At 42.4% G+C, this 20,000-nt stretch overlaps 2 protein-coding genes across 5 annotated transcripts in view; one reads left to right on the plus strand and one right to left on the minus strand.

The window, feature by feature from the left end:
• The window catches only part of LOC127636402 (transcription factor RFX3), a 211,971-nt gene that overhangs the window by 93,400 nt on the left and 98,571 nt on the right, over nucleotides 1-20,000 (minus strand). The gene's annotated exons all lie outside the window — the stretch shown is intronic.
• arvcfa (ARVCF delta catenin family member a) overlaps nucleotides 1-20,000 on the plus strand; it is a 39,398-nt gene that overhangs the window by 1,159 nt on the left and 18,239 nt on the right. Inside the window, 5 exon segments of the mRNA XM_052116852.1 lie at nucleotides 11,643-11,786; nucleotides 13,463-13,570; nucleotides 13,699-14,560; nucleotides 19,708-19,891; nucleotides 19,961-20,000. The exon segment at nucleotides 19,961-20,000 is cut by the window's right edge and continues 78 nt beyond it. Coding sequence (XP_051972812.1) covers nucleotides 11,643-11,786; nucleotides 13,463-13,570; nucleotides 13,699-14,560; nucleotides 19,708-19,891; nucleotides 19,961-20,000 — 1,338 coding nt within the window.

A 20,000-nucleotide genomic window follows, 5' to 3' on the forward strand; every position in this document is an offset into this window, starting at 1 on the left:
TTCATTTAAAACCCCCAGTTTTATAGATACAGGGATTGGATTAAATTCACATTTTATTCTCGTGCAACCCCGCGTCCACATACGTGGACATCGTATTTTGGCTTTGCTATACACATGCAGTCATTTAAGGGTTAAACTTCTGCCGCACCGAGTCACATGACACAACAATATGCTGTTGATATCTGTAAAGTGCTCCTACAGATGCAGTGCCAACAAAAGTGAGAAATATCTGTACGTTTTATTATTGAAACCTGTTTGGTTGTAAAGAGGAGAGTCTCTAGTTTCATTTGATATGCCGCTTTAAAACATCCATTCATTTTGTGCGCATCTGCGCGCTGATAAACATGATGTCCACATACGTGTACACTGGCACCACGTTTCCTTAAAAGTTGAAAAACATGTTACATACAACATTAACACATCTGTGGGTCATTTCACTTCATTTTAATATAAATGTTGTTATATTTTAATTAATTCTATACAAGTTCTATTCATCAACATCAGTATTTTCATTCCTATATTTTCTGTACATTAACATATTGAGAATAAATGGGTGAATCCGTAAGCTGAATAATGTGTCTTTCAGAGGCTTTATATGGAGTTATGATGAAAATAAAACTGTTCTGAGACCAGTGCAGACAGACAGCACACTGGAGGTTAAGTCATGCACTAAATAGGGAGCAAGGGAGCATCCTATAGCTCTCCTATAACTGTTCTGAGACCAGTGCAGACAGACAGCACACTGGAGGTTAAGTCATGCACTAAATAAGGAGCAAGGGAGCATCCTATAGCTCTCTATAACTGTTCTGAGACCAGTGCAGACAGACAGCACACTGGAGGTTAAGTCATGCACTAAATAGGGAGCAAGGGAGCATCCTATAGCTCTCTATAACTGTTCTGAGACCAGTGTAGACAGACAGCACACTGGAGGTTCAGTCATGCACTAAATAGGGAGCAAGGGAGCATCCTATAGCTCTCTATAACTGTTCTGAGACCAGTGCAGACAGACAGCACACTGGAGGTTAAGTCATGCACTAAATAGGGAGCAAGGGAGCATCCTATGTCTCTCTATAACTGTTCTGAAACCAGTGTAGACAGACAGCACACTGGAGGTTAAGTCATGCACTAAATAGGGAACAAGGGAGCATCCTATAGCTCTCTATAACTGTTCTGAGATCAGTGCAGACAGACAGCACACTGGAGGTTCAGTCATGCACTAAATAGGGAGCAAGGGAGCATCCTATAGCTCTCCTATAACTGTTCAGAGATCAGTGCAGACAGACAGCACACTGGAGGTTAAGTCATGCACTAAATAGGGAGCAAGGGAGCATCCTATAGCTCTCCTATAACTGTTCTGAGATCAGTGCAGACAGACAGCACACTGGAGGTTAAGTCATGCACTAAATAGGGAGCAAGGGAGCATCCTATAGCTCTCTATAACTGTTCTGAGACCAGTGCAGACAGACAGCACACTGGAGATTAAGTCATGCACTAAATATGGAGCAAGGGAGCATCCTATAGCTCTCCTATAACTGTTCTGAGACCAGTGCAGACAGACAGCACACTGGAGGTTCAGTCATGCACTAAATTTGGAGCAAGAGAGCATCCTATAGCTCTCTATAACTGTTCTGAGATCAGTGCAGACAGACAGCACACTGGAGGTTCAGTCATGCACTAAATAGGGAGCAAGGGAGCATCCTATAGCTCTCTATAACTGTTCTGAGATCAGTGCAGACAGACAGCACACTGGAGGTTCAGTCATGCACTAAATAGGGAGCAAGGGAGCATCCTATAGCTCTCCTATAACTGTTCAGAGATCAGTGCAGACAGACAGCACACTGGAGGTTAAGTCATGCACTAAATAGGGAGCAAGGGAGCATCCTATAGCTCTCCTATAACTGTTCTGAGATCAGTGCAGACAGACAGCACACTGGAGGTTAAGTCATGCACTAAATAGGGAGCAAAGGAGCATCCTATAACTCTCCTATAACTGTTCTGAGATCAGTGCAGACAGACAGCACACTGGAGGTTAAGTCATGCACTAAATAGGGAGCAAGGGAGCATCCTATAGCTCTCTATAACTGTTCTGAGATCAGTGCAGACAGACAGCACACTGGAGGTTCAGTCATGCACTAAATAGGGAGCAAGGGAGCATCCTATAGCTCTCCTATAACTGTTCTGAGATCAGTGCAGACAGACAGCACACTGGAGGTTAAGTCATGCACTAAATAGGGAGCAAGGGAGCATCCTATAGCTCTCCTATAACTGTTCAGAGATCAGTGCAGACAGACAGCACACTGGAGGTTAAGTCATGCACTAAATAGGGAGCAAGGGAGCATCCTATAGCTCTCCTATAACTGTTCTGAGATCAGTGCAGACAGACAGCACACTGGAGGTTAAGTCATGCACTAAATAGGGAGCAAGGGAGCATCCTATAGCTCTCCTATAACTGTTCTGAGATCAGTGCAGACAGACAGCACACTGGAGGTTAAGTCATGCACTAAATAGGGAGCAAGGGAGCATCCTATAGCTCTCCTATAACTGTTCAGAGATCAGTGCAGACAGACAGCACACTGGAGGTTAAGTCATGCACTAAATAGGGAGCAAGGGAGCATCCTATAGCTCTCCTATAACTGTTCAGAGATCAGTGCAGACAGACAGCACACTGGAGGTTAAGTCATGCACTAAATAGGGAGCAAGGGAGCATCCTATAGCTCTCCTATAACTGTTCTGAGATCAGTGCAGACAGACAGCACACTGGAGGTTAAGTCATGCACTAAATAGGGAGCAAGGGAGCATCCTATAGCTCTCTATAACTGTTGTGAGACCAGTGCAGACAGACAGCACACTGGAGATTAAGTCATGCACTAAATAGGGAGCAAGGGAGCATCCTATAGCTCTCCTATAACTGTTCTGAGACCAGTGCAGACAGACAGCACACTGGAGATTAAGTCATGCACTAAATAGGGAGCAAGGGAGCATCCTATAGCTCTCCTATAACTGTTCTGAGACCAGTGTAGACAGACAGCACACTGGAGGTTCAGTCATGCACTAAATTTGGAGCAAGGGAGCATCCTATAGCTCTCTATAACTGTTCTGAGACCAGTGCAGACAGACAGCATACTGGAGGTAAGTCATGCACTAAATAGGGAGCAAGGGAGCATCCTATAGCTCTCCTATAACTGTTATGAGACCAGTGCAGATAGACAGCACACTGGAGGTTAAGTCATGCACTAAATAGGGAGCAAGGGAGCATCCTATATCTCTCCTATAACTGTTCTGAGACCAGTGCAGACAGACAGCACACTGGAGGTTAAGTCATGCACTAAATAGGGAGCAAGGGAGCATCCTATAGCTCTCCTATAACTGTTCTGAGACCAGTGCAGACAGACAGCACACTGGAGGTTAAGTCATGCACTAAATAGGGAGCAAGGGAGCATCCTATAGCTCTCTATAACTGTTACAGAAGCTACAGAAACCCAATGTGTCCAAATATGTCCAACACAAAAATAATGACTATACACTAAATATTAATGTTGACTGTAAACATGTGCCATTAAATCTGTTCCATCTATGGAAATTCTGGCTCAATAATTGTGATTATATGTTGAAATGCACAGCACATTCGATCACGTCATTCCTAACATCTGCAGAGATCCGTTGAAGGCTGAAGCTGGTTTCCATGGCATCACTATAACATCACATCTATCCTGATATCTGCTCTATCAATGCACGACCGTCGACTTGAAGTGCTTCATCATGTGCTGTTGCTGTACAACTGAGATTCAGAGCTGCTGTAATGCGCCTGACGTTGAGGTCATCACTCAGAGAGATGGAGAGAGATTCGTTCTGACAGACACACAGAAAGATCCAGTTCACTCAAACACATGATGCAGGAAAATACCTTCATGTTTACATCTGCAGCAAAGCAAGCAAATCATTACCAGCTTAGAAGACAAAATCACTCTGCAGAAGAGTCCTGAATCCGTTCACGTGACAGATTTAACGCTGCTTATTGAGTTATTATGGTCCCAAAATGTATATAAGACACTTTCTGAATACGCCCCTTTGTCTTCTGTTCGAACAAACAGATTGTCGCCCCCCCGACTCATGCCATTGGTTGAGTCCGTGTTGTTATGTGGGGTTGGACGGGTCATTCTGATGGCACCACAGAAACACAGTGTTTAGAAAATTACCCTACAAATGTCTCACTTTCCAAACTGAAATCTGATGTTTGGCAGTATTTGCTCTCACTGATATAAAACTCGTCATATACTTACACATACTGTATATGTATATGTACATATTATATTTCAAAATAATACAAAAATTGCCATTTTCATAATATAAATATGCTCGAATATATATTATAATATATAATAATATATTACTGCTGTCAGTCGAGAAAATAAAAAATCGCGATTAATCACATAATTGTTTGTAGTTACTCTCGAGTAATCATATACTTATTTGTAGTTACTCTCGATTAATCACTTACTTATTTGTAGTTACTCTCGATTAATCGCATAATTGTTTGTAGTTACTCTCGCTTAATCACATAATTGTTTGTAGTTACTCTCGAGTAATCATATACTTATTTGTAGCTACTCTCGATTAATCACATACTTATTTGTAGTTACTCTCGATTAATCGCATAATTGTTTTTAGTTACTCTCGCTTAATCACATAATTGTTTGTAGTTACTCTCGATTAATCACATAATTGTTTGTAGTTACTCTCGAGTAATCATATACTTATTTGTAGCTACTCTCGATTAATCACTTACTTATTTGTAGTTACTCTCGATTAATCACATAATTGTTTGTAGTTACTCTCGAGTAATCATATACTTATTTGTAGCTACTCTCGATTAATCACATACTTATTTGTAGTTACTCTCGATTAATCACATAATTGTTTGTAGTTACTCTCGAGTAATCATATACTTATTTGTAGCTACTCTCGATTAATCACATAATTATTTGTAGTTACTCTCGATTAATCGCATAATTGTTTGTAGTTACTCTCGCTTAATCACATAACTGTTTGTAGTTACTCTCAATTAATCACATAATTGTTTGTAGTTACTCTCGATTAATCGCACAATTGTTTGTAGTTACTCTCGAGTAATCATATACTTATTTGTAGTTACTCTCGATTAATCACTTGCTTATTTGTAGTTACTCTCGATTAATCGCATAATTGTTTGTAGTTACTCTCGCTTAATCACATAATTGTTTGTAGTTACTCTCGAGTAATCATATACTTATTTGTAGCTACTCTCGATTAATCACATACTTATTTGTAGTTACTCTCGATTAATCGCATAATTGTTTGTAGTTACTCTCGCTTAATCACATAATTGTTTGTAGTTACTCTCGATTAATCACATAATTGTTTGTAGTTACTCTCGATTAATCACATAACTGTTTGTAGTTACTCTCGATTAATCACATAATTGTTTGTAGTTACTCTCGATTAATCGTACAATTGTTTGTAGTTACTCTCGAGTAATCATATACTTATTTGTAGTTACTCTCAATTAATCACTTATTTGTAGTTACTCTCGATTAATCGCATAATTGTTTGTAGTTACTCTCGCTTAATCACATAATTGTTTGTAGTTACTCTCGATTAATCACATAATTGTTTGTAGTTACTCTCGATTAATCACATGCTTATTTGTACTTACTTTCGATTAATCACATAATTCTTTGTTGTTACTCTCGATTAATCACATACTTATTTGTAGTTACTCTCGGTTAATCACATAATTGTTTGTAGTTACTCTCGATTAATCACATAATTCTTTGTTGTTACTCTCGATTAATCATATACTTATTTGTAGTTACTCTCAGTTGATCACATAATTATTTGTAGTTACTCTCGATTAATCACATACTTATTTGTTGTTACTCTCAATTAATCACATACTTATTTGTAGTTCCTTGCGATTAATCACGTAATTATTTGTTGTAACTCTCGATTAATCACATACTTATTTGTAGTTACTCTTGGTTAATCACATAATTATTTGTAGTTACTCTCGATTAATCACATAATTATTTGTAGTTACTCTCGATTAATCACAATTATTTGTAGTTACTCTCGATTAATCACATACTTATTTGTGGTTGCTCTCGATTAATCACATACTTATTTGTAGTTACTCTCGATTAATCACATACTTATTTGTGGTTACTCTCGATTAATCACATACTTATTTGTAGTTGCTCTCGATTAATCACATGCTTGTTTGTAGTTGCTCTCGATTAATCACACTCTTATTTGTAGTTACTCTCGATTAATCACATAATTATTTGTAGTTGCTCTCGATTAATCACATAATTGTTTTTTGTTACTCTCGATTAATCGCATACTTATTTGTAGTTACTTTCGATTAATCACATAATTGTTTGTAGTTATTCTCGATTAATCACATAATTCTTTGTAGTTACTCTCGATTAATCACATACTTATTTGTAGTTACTTTCGATTAATCACATAATTGTTTGTAGTTACTCTCGATTAATCACATAATTCTTTGTAGCTACTCTCGATTAATCACATACTTATTTGTAGCTGCTCTCGATTAATCACATACTTATTTGTAGTTGCTCTCGATTAATCGCATAATTGTTTGTGGTTGCTCTCGATTAATCACATAATTGTTTGTAGTTACTCTCGATTAATCACATAATTGTTTGTAGTTACTCTCTATTAATCACATAATTGTTTGTAGTTGCTCTCGATTAATCACATAATTGTTTGTAGTTACTCTCGATTAATCACATAATTGTTTGTAGTTACTCTCTATTAATCACATAATTATTTGTAGCTAATCGCGGTGAATCGCATAATTACTTGTAGTTAGTCGTGATTAGCCGCATAATTGTTTGTGGTTAATCGCATAATTATTTGTAGTTACTTGCGATTACTCTAATAATTATTTGTAGTTAATCACGGTGAATCCCATAATTTTTTGTAGTTAATCGCGCTGAATTGCATAATTATTTGTAGTTACTTGCGATTAATCTAATAATTATTTGTAGTTAATCACGATGAATCGCATAATTATTTGTAGTTAATCGTGATTAATAGCATAATTATTTGTTCTCGCTTGCGATTAATCACGTAATTATTTGTAGTTACTTGCGGTTAATCACATGACTATGTGCAGTTACTCACGTTTAATCACATCATTTTTTGTAGTTACTTTCGATTAATCGCATAATTATTTGTGGTTGCCTGCGATTAATCACATAATTATGTGTAGTCGATCTCGATGAATAGTATAATTATTTGTAGTTACTTTCGATTAATCGCATAATTCTCTGTAGTTTCTTATGATTAATCGCATACTTTTTTATGTAATTTACCGTCTATAAATGTAATTAATGTTAACAAATTATACATCTTTTCAAAGGTCTAAGTGTTCAACATTGATATCCGATCTCTGTTTCACGACAGCAACCCTCCAGAAACAGTAATTGAGTTATTTGTGTCAGGAGTACAAATGAAAACATGCAATATCAAAACGGGACTTCATACATTTGTTACGAAAACTCATCCTTTCATCCTTGATTTATTTACAGACACAGTTGTGTTTATTTTTTGTTACATGCGTTATCTTTGACAGCTCTAATATATGTATGTATGCATGTAGTATGTACATGTTCATATATGGACATATATTTCAGATTTGTGTATGGTTATGTGAATTATGTTTTTATGCACATTTTGGATGAAAACTGCTGCCGGCTTTATTGCTACATTATGGCTTTTCGCATAAATTAAATTCACAACTTAGATGGAAACAGTCGTTTCTATGATGCTTTTAAACGATCAAAACCATCATCTGTTTGTTTGTTTGAGAGGCGCGACATGTCAACTTCTGACTCAGCCAATGGTGAGAGTTTGGGGCGGTGCTATTTGCTCGTTTAACCAATGGCATATCAAAGCAAGTGTTGTTTATTTAAAAGAAAGACAGCGCATGCACTCTTAAACCATTTCAGCAAAACCAGTTTAAGTTTGAAATGCTAAAACAAGTGTTGATAATGAAGTCCTGTTGATCTAATGCAGTTACATTTGTGGTCGTATCATAAAGATTCATAGCATTTGATTTATGTAATGCCTCTTGTTAGTAGTTCCAGTGCAAATGTTTTTTGTGAAGTGTGTAAGTTGTCTCTTGAAAGCAGTGTGATGTGTTTATGAGGCTGTTTAGAAGCTGCTCTCATGTATAATTCACTAATGCACTGGGAGGAAGTTCTGCATATTTTTCATAAGACTGTTTGCAAACACGGCTCCTTCAGTCCACTGAGAATAATTGAGTGAAATTATTTTATAAGCCTGTATTTTATCAAAGGTCTTTAAGTTTGATATTGAGGTCCTGTATAATCTTGCATCATCAGGACACTGAGACAAACACTGATGCCCAAAACCCATCTAAAACCATCAAACCAGACCAGGTTGGGAGACCAGCTAAGACTAGCAAACCAGACCAGGTTGGGAGACAAGCTAAGACTAGCAAACTAGACCAGGTTGGGAGACCAGCAATGACTAGCAAACCAGTACAGGTTGGGAGAGCAGCTATGACTAGCAAACCAGACCAGGTTGGGAAACCAGCTAAGACTAGCAAACCAGACAAGGTTGGGAGACCAGCTAAGACTAGCAAACAAGACAAGGTTGGGAGACCAGCTAAGACTAGCAAACCAGACCAGGTTGGGAGACCAGCTATGACTGGCTAACCAGACCAGGTTGGGAGACCAGCTATGACTAGCAAACCAGACCAGGTTGGGAGACCAGCTATGACTATCGAACCAGATCAGGTTGGAAGACAAGCTAAGACTAGCAAACCAGACCAGGTTGGGAGACCAGCTAAGACTAGCAAACCAGACCAGGTTGGGAGACCAGTTATGACTAGCTAACCAGACCAGGTTGGGAGACCAGCTATGACTATCGAACCAGATCAGGTTGGGAGACAAGCTAAGACTAGCAAACCAGACCAGGTTGGGAGACCAGCTAAGACTAGCAAACCAGACCAGGTTGGGAGACCAGCTATGACTAGCTAACCAGACCAGGTTGGGAGACCAGCTATGACTAGCAAACCAGACCAGGTTTGGAGACCAGCTATGACTATCGAACCAGATCAGGTTGGGAGACAAGCTAAGACTAGCAAACCAGACCAGGTTGGGAGACCAGCTAAAACTAGCAAACCAGAACAGGTTGGGAGACCAGCTATGACTAGCTAACCAGACCAGGTTGGGAGACCAGCTATGACTATCGAACCAGAACAGGTTGGGAGACCAGCTAAGACTAGCAAACCAGAACAGGTTGGGAGACCAGCTAAGACTAGCAAACTAGACCAGGTTGGGAGACCAGCTATGACTAGCAAACCAGAACAGGTTGGGAGACCAGCTATGACTAGCAAACCAGACCAGGTTGGGAAACCAGCTAAGACTAGCAAACCAGACAAGGTTGGGAGACCAGCTAAGACTAGCAAACAAGACAAGGTTGGGAGACCAGCTAAGACTAGCAAACCAGACCAGGTTGGGAGACCAGCTATGACTAGCTAACCAGACCAGGTTGGGAGACCAGCTATGACTAGCAAACCAGACCAGGTTGGGAGACCAGCTATGACTATCGAACCAGATCAGGTTGGGAGACAAGCTAAGACTAGCAAACCAGACCAGGTTGGGAGACCAGCTAAGACTAGCAAACCAGACCAGGTTGGGAGACCAGCTATGACTAGCTAACCAGACCAGGTTGGGAGACCAGCTATGACTAGCAAACCAGACCAGGTTGGGAGACCAGCTATGACTATCGAACCAGATCAGGTTGGGAGACAAGCTAAGACTAGCAAACCAGACCAGGTTGGGAGACCAGCTAAGACTAGCAAACCAGAACAGGTTGGGAGACCAGCTATGACTAGCTAACCAGACCAGGTTGGGAGACCAGCTATGACTATCGAACCAGATCAGGTTGGGAGACAAGCTAAGTCTAGCAAACCAGACCAGGTTGGGAGACCAGCTAAGACTATCAAACCAGACCAGGTTGGGAGACCAGCTAAGACTAGCAAACCAGAACAGGTTGGGAGACCAGCTATGATTAGCTAACCAGACCAGGTTGGGAGACCAGCTATGAAGAGAAAACCAGACCAGGTTGGGAGACCAGCTATGACTAACGAACCAGACCAGGTTGGGAGACAAGCTAAGACTAGCAAACCAGACCAGGTTGGGAGACAAGCTAAGACTAGAAAACCAGACTAGATTGGGAGATCAGCTAAGACTAGCAAACCAGACTAGATTGGGAGACCAGCTATGACTAGCAAACCAGACCAGGTTGGTTGACCAGCTGGGACTAGCAAACCAGACCAGGTTGGGAGACCAGCTAAGACTAGCCAACCAGACTAGGTTGGTTGACCAGCTAAGACTAGCAAACTAGACCAGGTTGGGAAATCAGCTAAGACTATCAAACCAGACAAGATTGGGTGACCAGCTAAGACTAGTAAACCAGACCAGGTTGAGAGACCAGCTAAGACTATCAAAACGGACCAGTTTGGTTGACCAGCTAAGACTAGTAAACCAGACCAGGTTGGGAGAGCAGCTAAGACTAGCAAATCGGACCAGTTTGGTTGACCAGCTAAGACTAGCAAACTAGACCAGGTTGGGAGACCAGCTATGACTAGCAAACTAGACCAGGTTGGGAGACCAGCTATGACTAGCAAACCAGACCAGGTTGGTTGACCAGCTAAGACTAGCAAACTAGACCAGGTTGGGAGACCAGCTATGACTAGCAAACCAGACCAGGTTGGGAGATCAGCTAAGACTAGCAAACCAGACCAGTTTGGCTGACCAGCTAAGACTAGTAAACCAGACAAGGTTGGGAGACCAGCTAAGACTAGCAAATCGGACCAGTTTGGTTGACCTGCTAAGACTAGCAAACCAGACCAGGTTGGGAGACCAGCTATGACTAGCTAACCAGACCAGGTTGGGAGACCAGCTATGACTATCGAACCAGATCAGGTTGGGAGACAAGCTAAGTCTAGCAAACCAGACCAGGTTGGGAGACCAGCTAAGACTATCAAACCAGACCAGGTTGGGAGACCAGCTAAGACTAGCAAACCAGAACAGGTTGGGAGACCAGCTATGATTAGCTAACCAGACCAGGTTGGGAGACCAGCTATGAAGAGAAAACCAGACCAGGTTGGGAGACCAGCTATGACTAGCAAACCAGACCAGGTTGGTTGACCAGCTAAGACTAGCAAAACAGACCAGGTTGGGAGACCAGCTATGACTAGCAAACCAGACCAGGTTGGGAGACCAGCTAAGACTAGCCAACCAGACAAGGTTGGGAGACCAGCTAAGACTAGCAATCCTGCTAGGCTGGTTTAAGATGGGTTTTTTTCACCAGGAGTGCTGGTGTCTGCTCCATGGTTCTAAACTAGTTTAACCAACAAGACTTTCTTGGTCTACCAGCTAATCTTGGCTGTGGTCCACCAACTAAACTGGCTTGGAAATTCATGTTATACCAAGTTGGCGTTTTAAGCAGGGATGGTAAACAGAGCAAGTCACAATCAGTAAATACAAGCATTCAGATGACTCCTCTCTTGATTCTCATCCATGTTCTTGTCTTTGGTCCAGAAGAAGCCGGACTCTGAGAAACCACCGGCCGAACCGTCAAATCCAGACACCAATGAACAGACAGAAGAAGCTCTTCCGGTGGACACACCGTCCTCGGACGGGTCCACAATCACCTCCAACCCCGGCAGCTCAGAGAACACTCATGTACGTTCTGCTCGAGAGGGGTTATAGAAAGATGTGTTTTGCCATTTTAAAACATCCTTTTTTTGAAATGGCATTTACTTAATTATGCAAATGCTATAAATAAAACAAAAGGATTAGATTATCTTTAATATTGCATAATACATAATATACTTAAATATTCATGATTTAGCTAGAGCCAAAATAATTACTTTAAGACCCTATGAATTTGCATGACAGGTTTTCTGAGACGGGACGTTGTGTGGAACATATCGACTGGTTTATTTGTTTTTTAAAATAGGCCCAGATGCAATCTGTGTGTGCAGAACTCCACAAAAAACATTTATTAATATTCGACGCATTCCCCAGCCCTTGCATTTTGGTTTATTATATATTAAAAAGGCTAATTTTACTCTCACTAGGGATGCAACGATAGGAACCATTTTTACAGATGCCGATTTTAACACAAAAACTATAAGCTGATAACGATACCAATATTTTACCACTTACTTTATTTTGTCATCATGTCACTGTTTTACTTAACGAATGCTTCAAAGAGGTACACAAGTTTATACACTGTTCTAACAGTACATCATTTCCATTGAATCTGTTGAACACATGACAGGACAACATTTAAAGCCATAATAAAAGATAAATAGACGATAAAAATATACAAAAAATCACTAAATATGAAAACATGCTGATGGATGATTGTGGCAGGGCGGAGGGCGGGGCCGTGTCGTGATCCTACACACCCGGTCCAGTATTAGGCTAATCAAGCCTCCGAGAGGGATAAAGGTCGACTGCAGGGGATCGTGCGGGAGAGAGAGGACGTTAACGGACATGTCCGTCATGTGTGTGTTTATGTTGTCTTTTAAGTTTATCACTAAACCATTATTTATATCGTCAAGCCGGTTCTCCGATATGCCGCAGCTTGTTCCTTTGCCACTCCTCCACCCTCTATCGGACGACAGCCGCGCCTCTCCGGGCAGCCCCGCTGCGTTCTCGGGGAACAGAAGGGGTCTCCCACGCCCCTGGCAGCGGTTCTCTCGCTCCAGGCGGTCGGTTAGGATCCCCTTCTCCCCTCGCGGTCGGCGGCCATCGTCCTCTTTCAGGCGGCTGGGCTCGTCGTCCCCCGGCAGATAGCCGCGGCTGCTCCGTTGGGGTGGACGGTAGTGGCCAATGTGACTCTACTACGGCGTATCCCTCCTCCTTCCCGGGCTTCGGCACCAGTGTAAAGGGATCAATGGAAAGGAGGAGCGAGAACCGGTGAGAACCGGCTTGACGATATAAATAATGGTTTAATGATAAATTTAAAAGACAACATAAACACACACTGACGGACATGTCCGTTAACGATCTCTCTCTCCCGCACAATCCTCTGCAGTCGACCTTTATCCCTCTCGAAGGCTTGATTAGCCTAATACGGGACCGGGTGTGGATCACGACACGGCCCCGCCCTCCGCCCTGCCACAATGATATAAAAAAGGTTAGTTTGTACCAGAGGACAAAAAACGAATGTTTTTTATGTTTTATAGGAGTAAACCAAAAAACGGGAATTAGGAATTTTAGGAAAATTAGGCATTTTAAAAAAAAAGGTACGTAGTTTATCTAAAATGAAACCTAATGAGCCCATCTGTTTGTGAATGTGTCTGTACTTTGCACCTGATGGGGAAAGTATTGTGTTTTCTGCTTTGTAGACTGAAAGTTCTGGCGTTGGGATGGAGAAATCATCCAGTCCTGATTCAGAATCAAATCCGCTCAGCAACAGCAGCTCTAATGAACAGGTTGTGTCAACTGGACTGAAGGTGACTACAAACACAGTTTTGCCTTCTGTATATCTCACGACACTCTCCATTGTCCATAAACCCACCAAAAACACCTTAGCATTAGCATTGCAACAACCTACATTTCCCTTCTTCTCTTCTTGGTTTAGGAACTTTCATCATCAGGATTGGACGACTCTCAAACATCGTGCCCAGATCAAGTGATGCCGCCAAATGCGTCGAACGAGACGGACCCGCCTCACCCTGAGCCCAGCGTGACCTCTGACACCGCTAATGAGAATGTCAAGGATCATTCATCTGTGTTCAACACTTTTAATAATAACAGCAGCGCTTTACTGCATGGATTCCCGTTCCACCCATCGTACTCAAACCTGCTCAACCGGAACTACGTACCAGAGAACTGCTACACGCTACCGCTACACCGCGACAGAGGCGGGCAAACTATGCCAGCCTGTAACAGTGCATCTAAAGGCGAGCAGGACTCTGGCATATCCACCATCAGCCATCGGATCTTAGGTGGGACTCTCCATTTGAGACCGTCTCTGGATCTCACCATGGATGATCACCTCGGGCCGTTGCCACACCCGTATTTCCAGGATCTGTACAGGATGCAGACGCTCATTCCGCAGAAACGTGCCAGCACGGTGAGTCTGGACACGATTCGGAAGGACCCACGTTGGAGAGACCCGAACCTGCGTGAGGTCATTGCCATGTTGAGTCACCCGATGGACCCCGTGAAGTCCAACGCCGCGGCGTACCTGCAACACCTGTGCTACGAGAACGATAACGTCAAACAAGACGTCAGGCAGCTCAGAGGGATTCCCATCCTGGTGGGGCTCCTCGACCACCCCAAACCGGAAGTCCATCGCAAGGCTTGCGGCGCGCTGAGGAACATCTCGTTCGGCAGAGACAATTTCAACAAGGTGGCCATTAAGAATTCCGACGGAATTCCAGCTCTGCTGAGACTCCTGCGGAAGACGAGTGACATGGAGGTCCGAGAACTCGTCACAGGTGTGCACAATCCCATAATTCTGAGAAGTACATAAACCCTGGAGAAACTGGTGACCAGTATCTGTTTTACACACTGATGTTCTGGTACTCCACTGGTTTGTGCATCATTTTTAAACTTCTCAGGTTCGAGAAGGATATGTAGCTGCTGGCAGAGCTCCAAAAAGGGGTGGGACCTTAAACAAACGACAGTAAAGATACAGGGAGCCCCTTACCTAACCCTTTTCCTAACCTTAACTTTGAGTATAAGTTACGCCCCCTTTTGTAATGGCTGCAACCCCCTTTTGAGGTAGCCACGCCCCATTCTGGAGTAACCCCACCCTCATTTTGAGATTCTGCCCCCATTTGGAGGTCTCCAGCCTGCAGCTTGTATCTACTTGTAATAATCAGGTGATGCGCTGTTCTATGCATGCATGTTTTAGCAGTTTATGTGCATTGTGTAAGAAAAGTACTGCAGGTTCAAGCATTCACGTTATTATTAGTAGAGTTAGGGTTAGGTTAGGATTAGGTTAGGGTTTAGTAACAGCTACAAGTTATTATACAAATCTACAAGCATGGCACAGTATAAGATGAAAGGAGGAGATGCCAGAACATTGTAAACTGACAAAAACACACTACACTTTCAGTGTCAAAATAAAAGCTCCAGAGGAGGGTGAAACAAACAGGAATAGAAAACAAATCAAATCCTCAAAATAATAATGATAAATCAGTATAATACCCTTGACTGTGTCCCACACGAATTTTGTCAATAGGGAAAAATATCGAGATGTAATTTTTGTATCAAAATCCTCCAGCCCTAGTTTGCAAACAGGATGAAGCACTTTAATTAGAATTTAAGGAAGTAGAATTAGGAAAATATAGTTTTTAATGTATATACTAATTCTATATAAATACTATATATTAATACAATATTAATACTGAATTTAATTATTTAGTATGTGGGGCTGCGAAATGGTCTAGAAAATTTAAAAAAAATAAAAATAAAAATGAATTATGATTATTTTTTATTGACAGCCATATTGGTAACAAAATATGCATGTATTTTTGTGATTACAAATATTTCTAGAACATTTAGATTGCTCACTGGTGTCTGTAAGGTCATAATTCTGTAAAGCTGCTTCAGTATAGAAATAGATTTGAATTTAATTCAGTATTTATTCATATAAGTCAAGTCAAGTCAAGTGGTTTTTATTGTCGTTTCAACCATATACAGTTAGTACAGTACACAGCAAAACGAGACAACGTTCCTCCAGGACCATGGTGCTACATAAAAACAACAAAGGACCAACACAGGACCACATGAGACTACACAACGAAATAAAATACCTATATAAACTACCTATATATACCTATATAAAGTGCACGTGCAAACGTGCAAAAAGTACAGGACAGTACAACAAATTACTGACAATAAACAGGACAATAGACAGTGCAGCGCCGACCAGTACAAAGTAGTGCAAAAAGATGACAGTTTCTAAAAACGTAAACATAACATACTATGAGATAGTGTTCTATGCACATAGCAGTTATTGAGGTAGCAGACAGTTATAAAGTGACAGTAATTAAAGTGCAACTCAGGACACGTGTGTGTCAAACCAGTCTCTGAGTATTGTGGAGTCTGATGGTTTGGGGGAAGAAGCTGTTACACAGTCTGGCCGTGAGGGCCCGAATGCTTCGGTACCTCTTGCCAGACGGGAGGAGGGTAAAGAGTTTGTGTGAGGGGTGTGTGGGGTCGTCCACAATGCTGGTTGCTTTATGGATACAGTGTTTTTTGTAAATGTCATTGATGGAGGAAGAGAGACCCCAATGATCTTCTCAGCTGTCCTCACTATCCTCTGCAGGGCTTTGCGGTCCGAAACGGTGCAAGTCCCAAACCAGGCAGTGATGCAGCTGCTCAGGATGCTCTCAATAGTCCCTCTATAGAATGTAGTGAGGATGGGGGTTGGGAGATGTGCTTTACTCAGCCTTCGAAGAAAGTAGAGACGCTGCTGGGCTTTCTTGGTGATAGAGCTGGTGTTGAGGGACCAGGTGAGGTTCTCCGCCAAGTGAACACCAAGGAATCTGGTGCTTTTGACGATTTCCACAGAGGAGCCGTCGATGTTCAGCGGAGTGTGTTCACCTTGTGCTCTCCTAAAGTCAACAACCATCTCTTTTGTTTTGTCCACATTCAGGGACAGGTTGTTGGCTCTACACCAGTTCGTCAGCCGCTGCACCTCCTCTCTGTATGCTGACTCGTCGTTCTTGCTGATGAGACCCACCACGGTCGTGTCATCGGCGAACTTGACGATGTGATTTGAGCTGTGCATTGCTGCACAGTCGTGAGTCAGCAGAGTGAACAGCAGTGGACTGAGCACACAGCCCTGGGGGGCCCCAGTGCTCAGTGTGGTGGTGGTGGAGATGCTGTTCCCGATCCGGACTGACTGAGGTCTCCCAGTCAGGAAGTCCAGGATCCAGTTGCAGAGGGAGGTGTCCAGGCCCAGCAGGTTCAGCTTTCCAATCAGGTGCTGGGGAACGATTGTGTTGAATGCTGAGCTGAACTCTATGAACAGCATTCGAACGTATGAGTCCTTATTGTCTAGGTGGGTGAGGGCCAGATGGAGGGTTGTGGTGATGGCATCGTCCGTTGAATGGTTTGAACGATACGCAAACTGCAGTGGGTCTAGTGAGGGGGCAGCTGGGTCTTAATCTGCCTCATGACGAGCCTCTCGAAGCACTTCATGATGATGGGTGTAAGTGCTGACGGGACGGTAGTCGTTGAGGCAGGACACTGAAGACTTCTTTGCCATGGGGATGATGGTGGTGGCCTTGAAGCACGTTGGAACGACGGCGCTGCTCAGAGAGATGTTGAAGATGTTGGTAAGAACATCTGCTAGCTGGTCTGCACATCCTCTGAGCACTCTGCCAGGAATGTTGTCTGGTCCAGCAGCCTTCCGTGGGTTGACTCTACGTAGAGTTTTCCTCACATCTGCCGTGGTAAGACAGAGCACCTGGTCGTTGGGAGGAGGAGTGGACTTCCTCGCCATCACGTCGTTCTGCACTTCAAACCAAGCATAGAAGTCGTTCAGCGCATCTGGAAGGGAGGCATCTTTGTCACAGGCAACTGATGTTGTCCTGTAGTTGGTGATGGCCTGGATGCCCTGCCACATGCGCCGCGTGTCACCGCTGTCCTGGAAGTGACTGTGGATTCTCTGGGCGTGTGCCGCTTTGCCTCTCTGATTGTTTCTCTTCGGGTTTAAACATAACATTATTGAAAATTCAGTGATAAAATAGATACACTGTAAAAGGTATATAAAGTAAATGTAATATTTTATAAAAAATATATAAAAAGTTATTTTGCTAACATGTTGCCTTTATAATATCACGCTTTATTTCTCACATAGTAAAAACAGCTCTTTAAACCTTTAAGCTCTGAAGATGTTTTTAACAATTTTCTGTTTCAGTGGCTTACCCAAAATTAAAGACTGATAACTAGACCAAATAAAAAAAAGTTTTTAGTCATGAGATTTGACAGAATGAGTTTCATTCTGTGTCATCATTGAGTCTGTGTCGTGTATTTGGCGCCATCTCCTGGTGGTCATATGTAACATTGTGCTTCATGTGGATTATCTAATGATCTATACATCTGATTATCTTGTGTGTGGACTCCATTGAAAGATAATCACCTCCTCAAAGTATCTTCCTCTTCTGTTAAAGTTATAAGTGAAAACACGGCATATAATCAACACCAACATAATTGTCAAAGACATATACTGTACTTCGCTATGTTACTCGCTATGTTTTTCACTGCGAGTAAAATAAATATGCTGGTTGTATTCTACTCTTTCCAACAACATAGTCAGTGTTTTTCTATCCGTTTTGCGCCCGATCCACCGGCCCGCTGGGTTCTTCCGAAGGCCAGTCTGCCCCTAATCGGCCCCAAAGTGCATCGGCCCACCGATAAAATGCCCGTTATGCCAGATTACCAGTCCAGCCCTGCCTCCCTCAATGGATGGCAGCGAGTCTTCCGCCCCCTGGCGGACGGGACCGCTCCTCCCCTTCTTCAACGGCCATCAATGGTTCCTCCATCTCTCTCGGCGGCCGGCAGCAACCCCTCCGTCCACAGGCAGTTGGACGTGGCTGCTCCCATGCGAGAACTCCGTGGCAGCGCATCCCTCTTCCCTCCTGGGTTTTGGCATCACTGCAGGCGGGAACCGGCTGAACAGTCAACGTGAAGTTTAATGATATAAATGAACTTAAAAAAACATAAAACTTAAAGACAGTCATAATGCGGCCATGTGCGTCTCTTTCTCACTCGAACTGGTGCCTCCAGCTCATCTTTATCCCCCTCCCGGCTGATTAGCCCGATTCAGGGTCGGTCCTGTGTCCTCACGTCCCGGCCTCGCCCGCGCCCTCCTCCTCATCACAAGCTATAAATACAACAAACAAATAAACTGAAAATATACATCTGAAACACCCGCTATGACTTTCTCACCTATTTCACCTCTCATGAGTTTACATCTCTGATATGACACATGACAATTTGATGAGTTTGATGTTTTTACTGATTGCAATAATACATTCAGTGCAGTTTTATATATATATATAAATTATCAACACGTAACACTTCTGATTTATTTGCAAATTTCAAAGCACTTGTTCAGTTTTGGTCATAATATCTACATGCAATGTAAAGAACAACTTCTAATCTTTCAAACGACACCGATTGTGTGTCGGTCATGACTTAATATTTTGAGCATTACATTGTTTTATAACAGGGAGCTTAAAACAAGCTGCCATTATATTTATAAAGATGGGGTCCCTCTTAAAGTTACTATTCATATATTTGGGTGTTCTTTGCATCAAAACTTTTAAAACCCCTAATAAAAGACACAGACATACAGGCTTCGTCCAGAAACATTAAACACTGTTTTTATATAAAAACAATGTGGTGCTGCATGGCAATGTTTTAATGGATGTTCATTGATTTGACAGTATTGATCTTTGGTTTTAGGCGAGAATATTTGAGCTAATGATCTTCTCTGTTGTGTTGAATTTCGGCCAGAAACAAAAAAACATGCTGGTCTGAGCCGGTTCTTCAAACAGGGACGTTTTATCTTCATGTGCAACGTTTCTTCAGGGTCTTCTCTTGAGTTCTGCCTGTTGTTCCTCAGGAACCCTGTGGAATCTCTCCTCACACGAGCCTCTGAAGATGATGGTCATAAACCACGGACTGCAGACGCTCACGGACGAGATCATCATACCGCACTCGGGTTTGAGAGGCGACCCCAACGACCCTGCCAGACCTGGAGATCCGGAGTGGAACACGGTCTTCAAGAATACGTCCGGGTGTTTGAGGTTTGTCTGTAGCTCATTTGTCTTTGAATGCAGTTTCAGGGATGTTCACTCTCGGTCGTGTGTTTGCAGGAACGTGAGTTCAGACGGCGCCGATGCGCGTCAGAGACTG

The sequence above is a fragment of the Xyrauchen texanus genome, chromosome 44 (genome assembly GCF_025860055.1).
Source record: "Xyrauchen texanus isolate HMW12.3.18 chromosome 44, RBS_HiC_50CHRs, whole genome shotgun sequence".
Classification (NCBI taxonomy): domain Eukaryota; kingdom Metazoa; phylum Chordata; class Actinopteri; order Cypriniformes; family Catostomidae; genus Xyrauchen; species Xyrauchen texanus.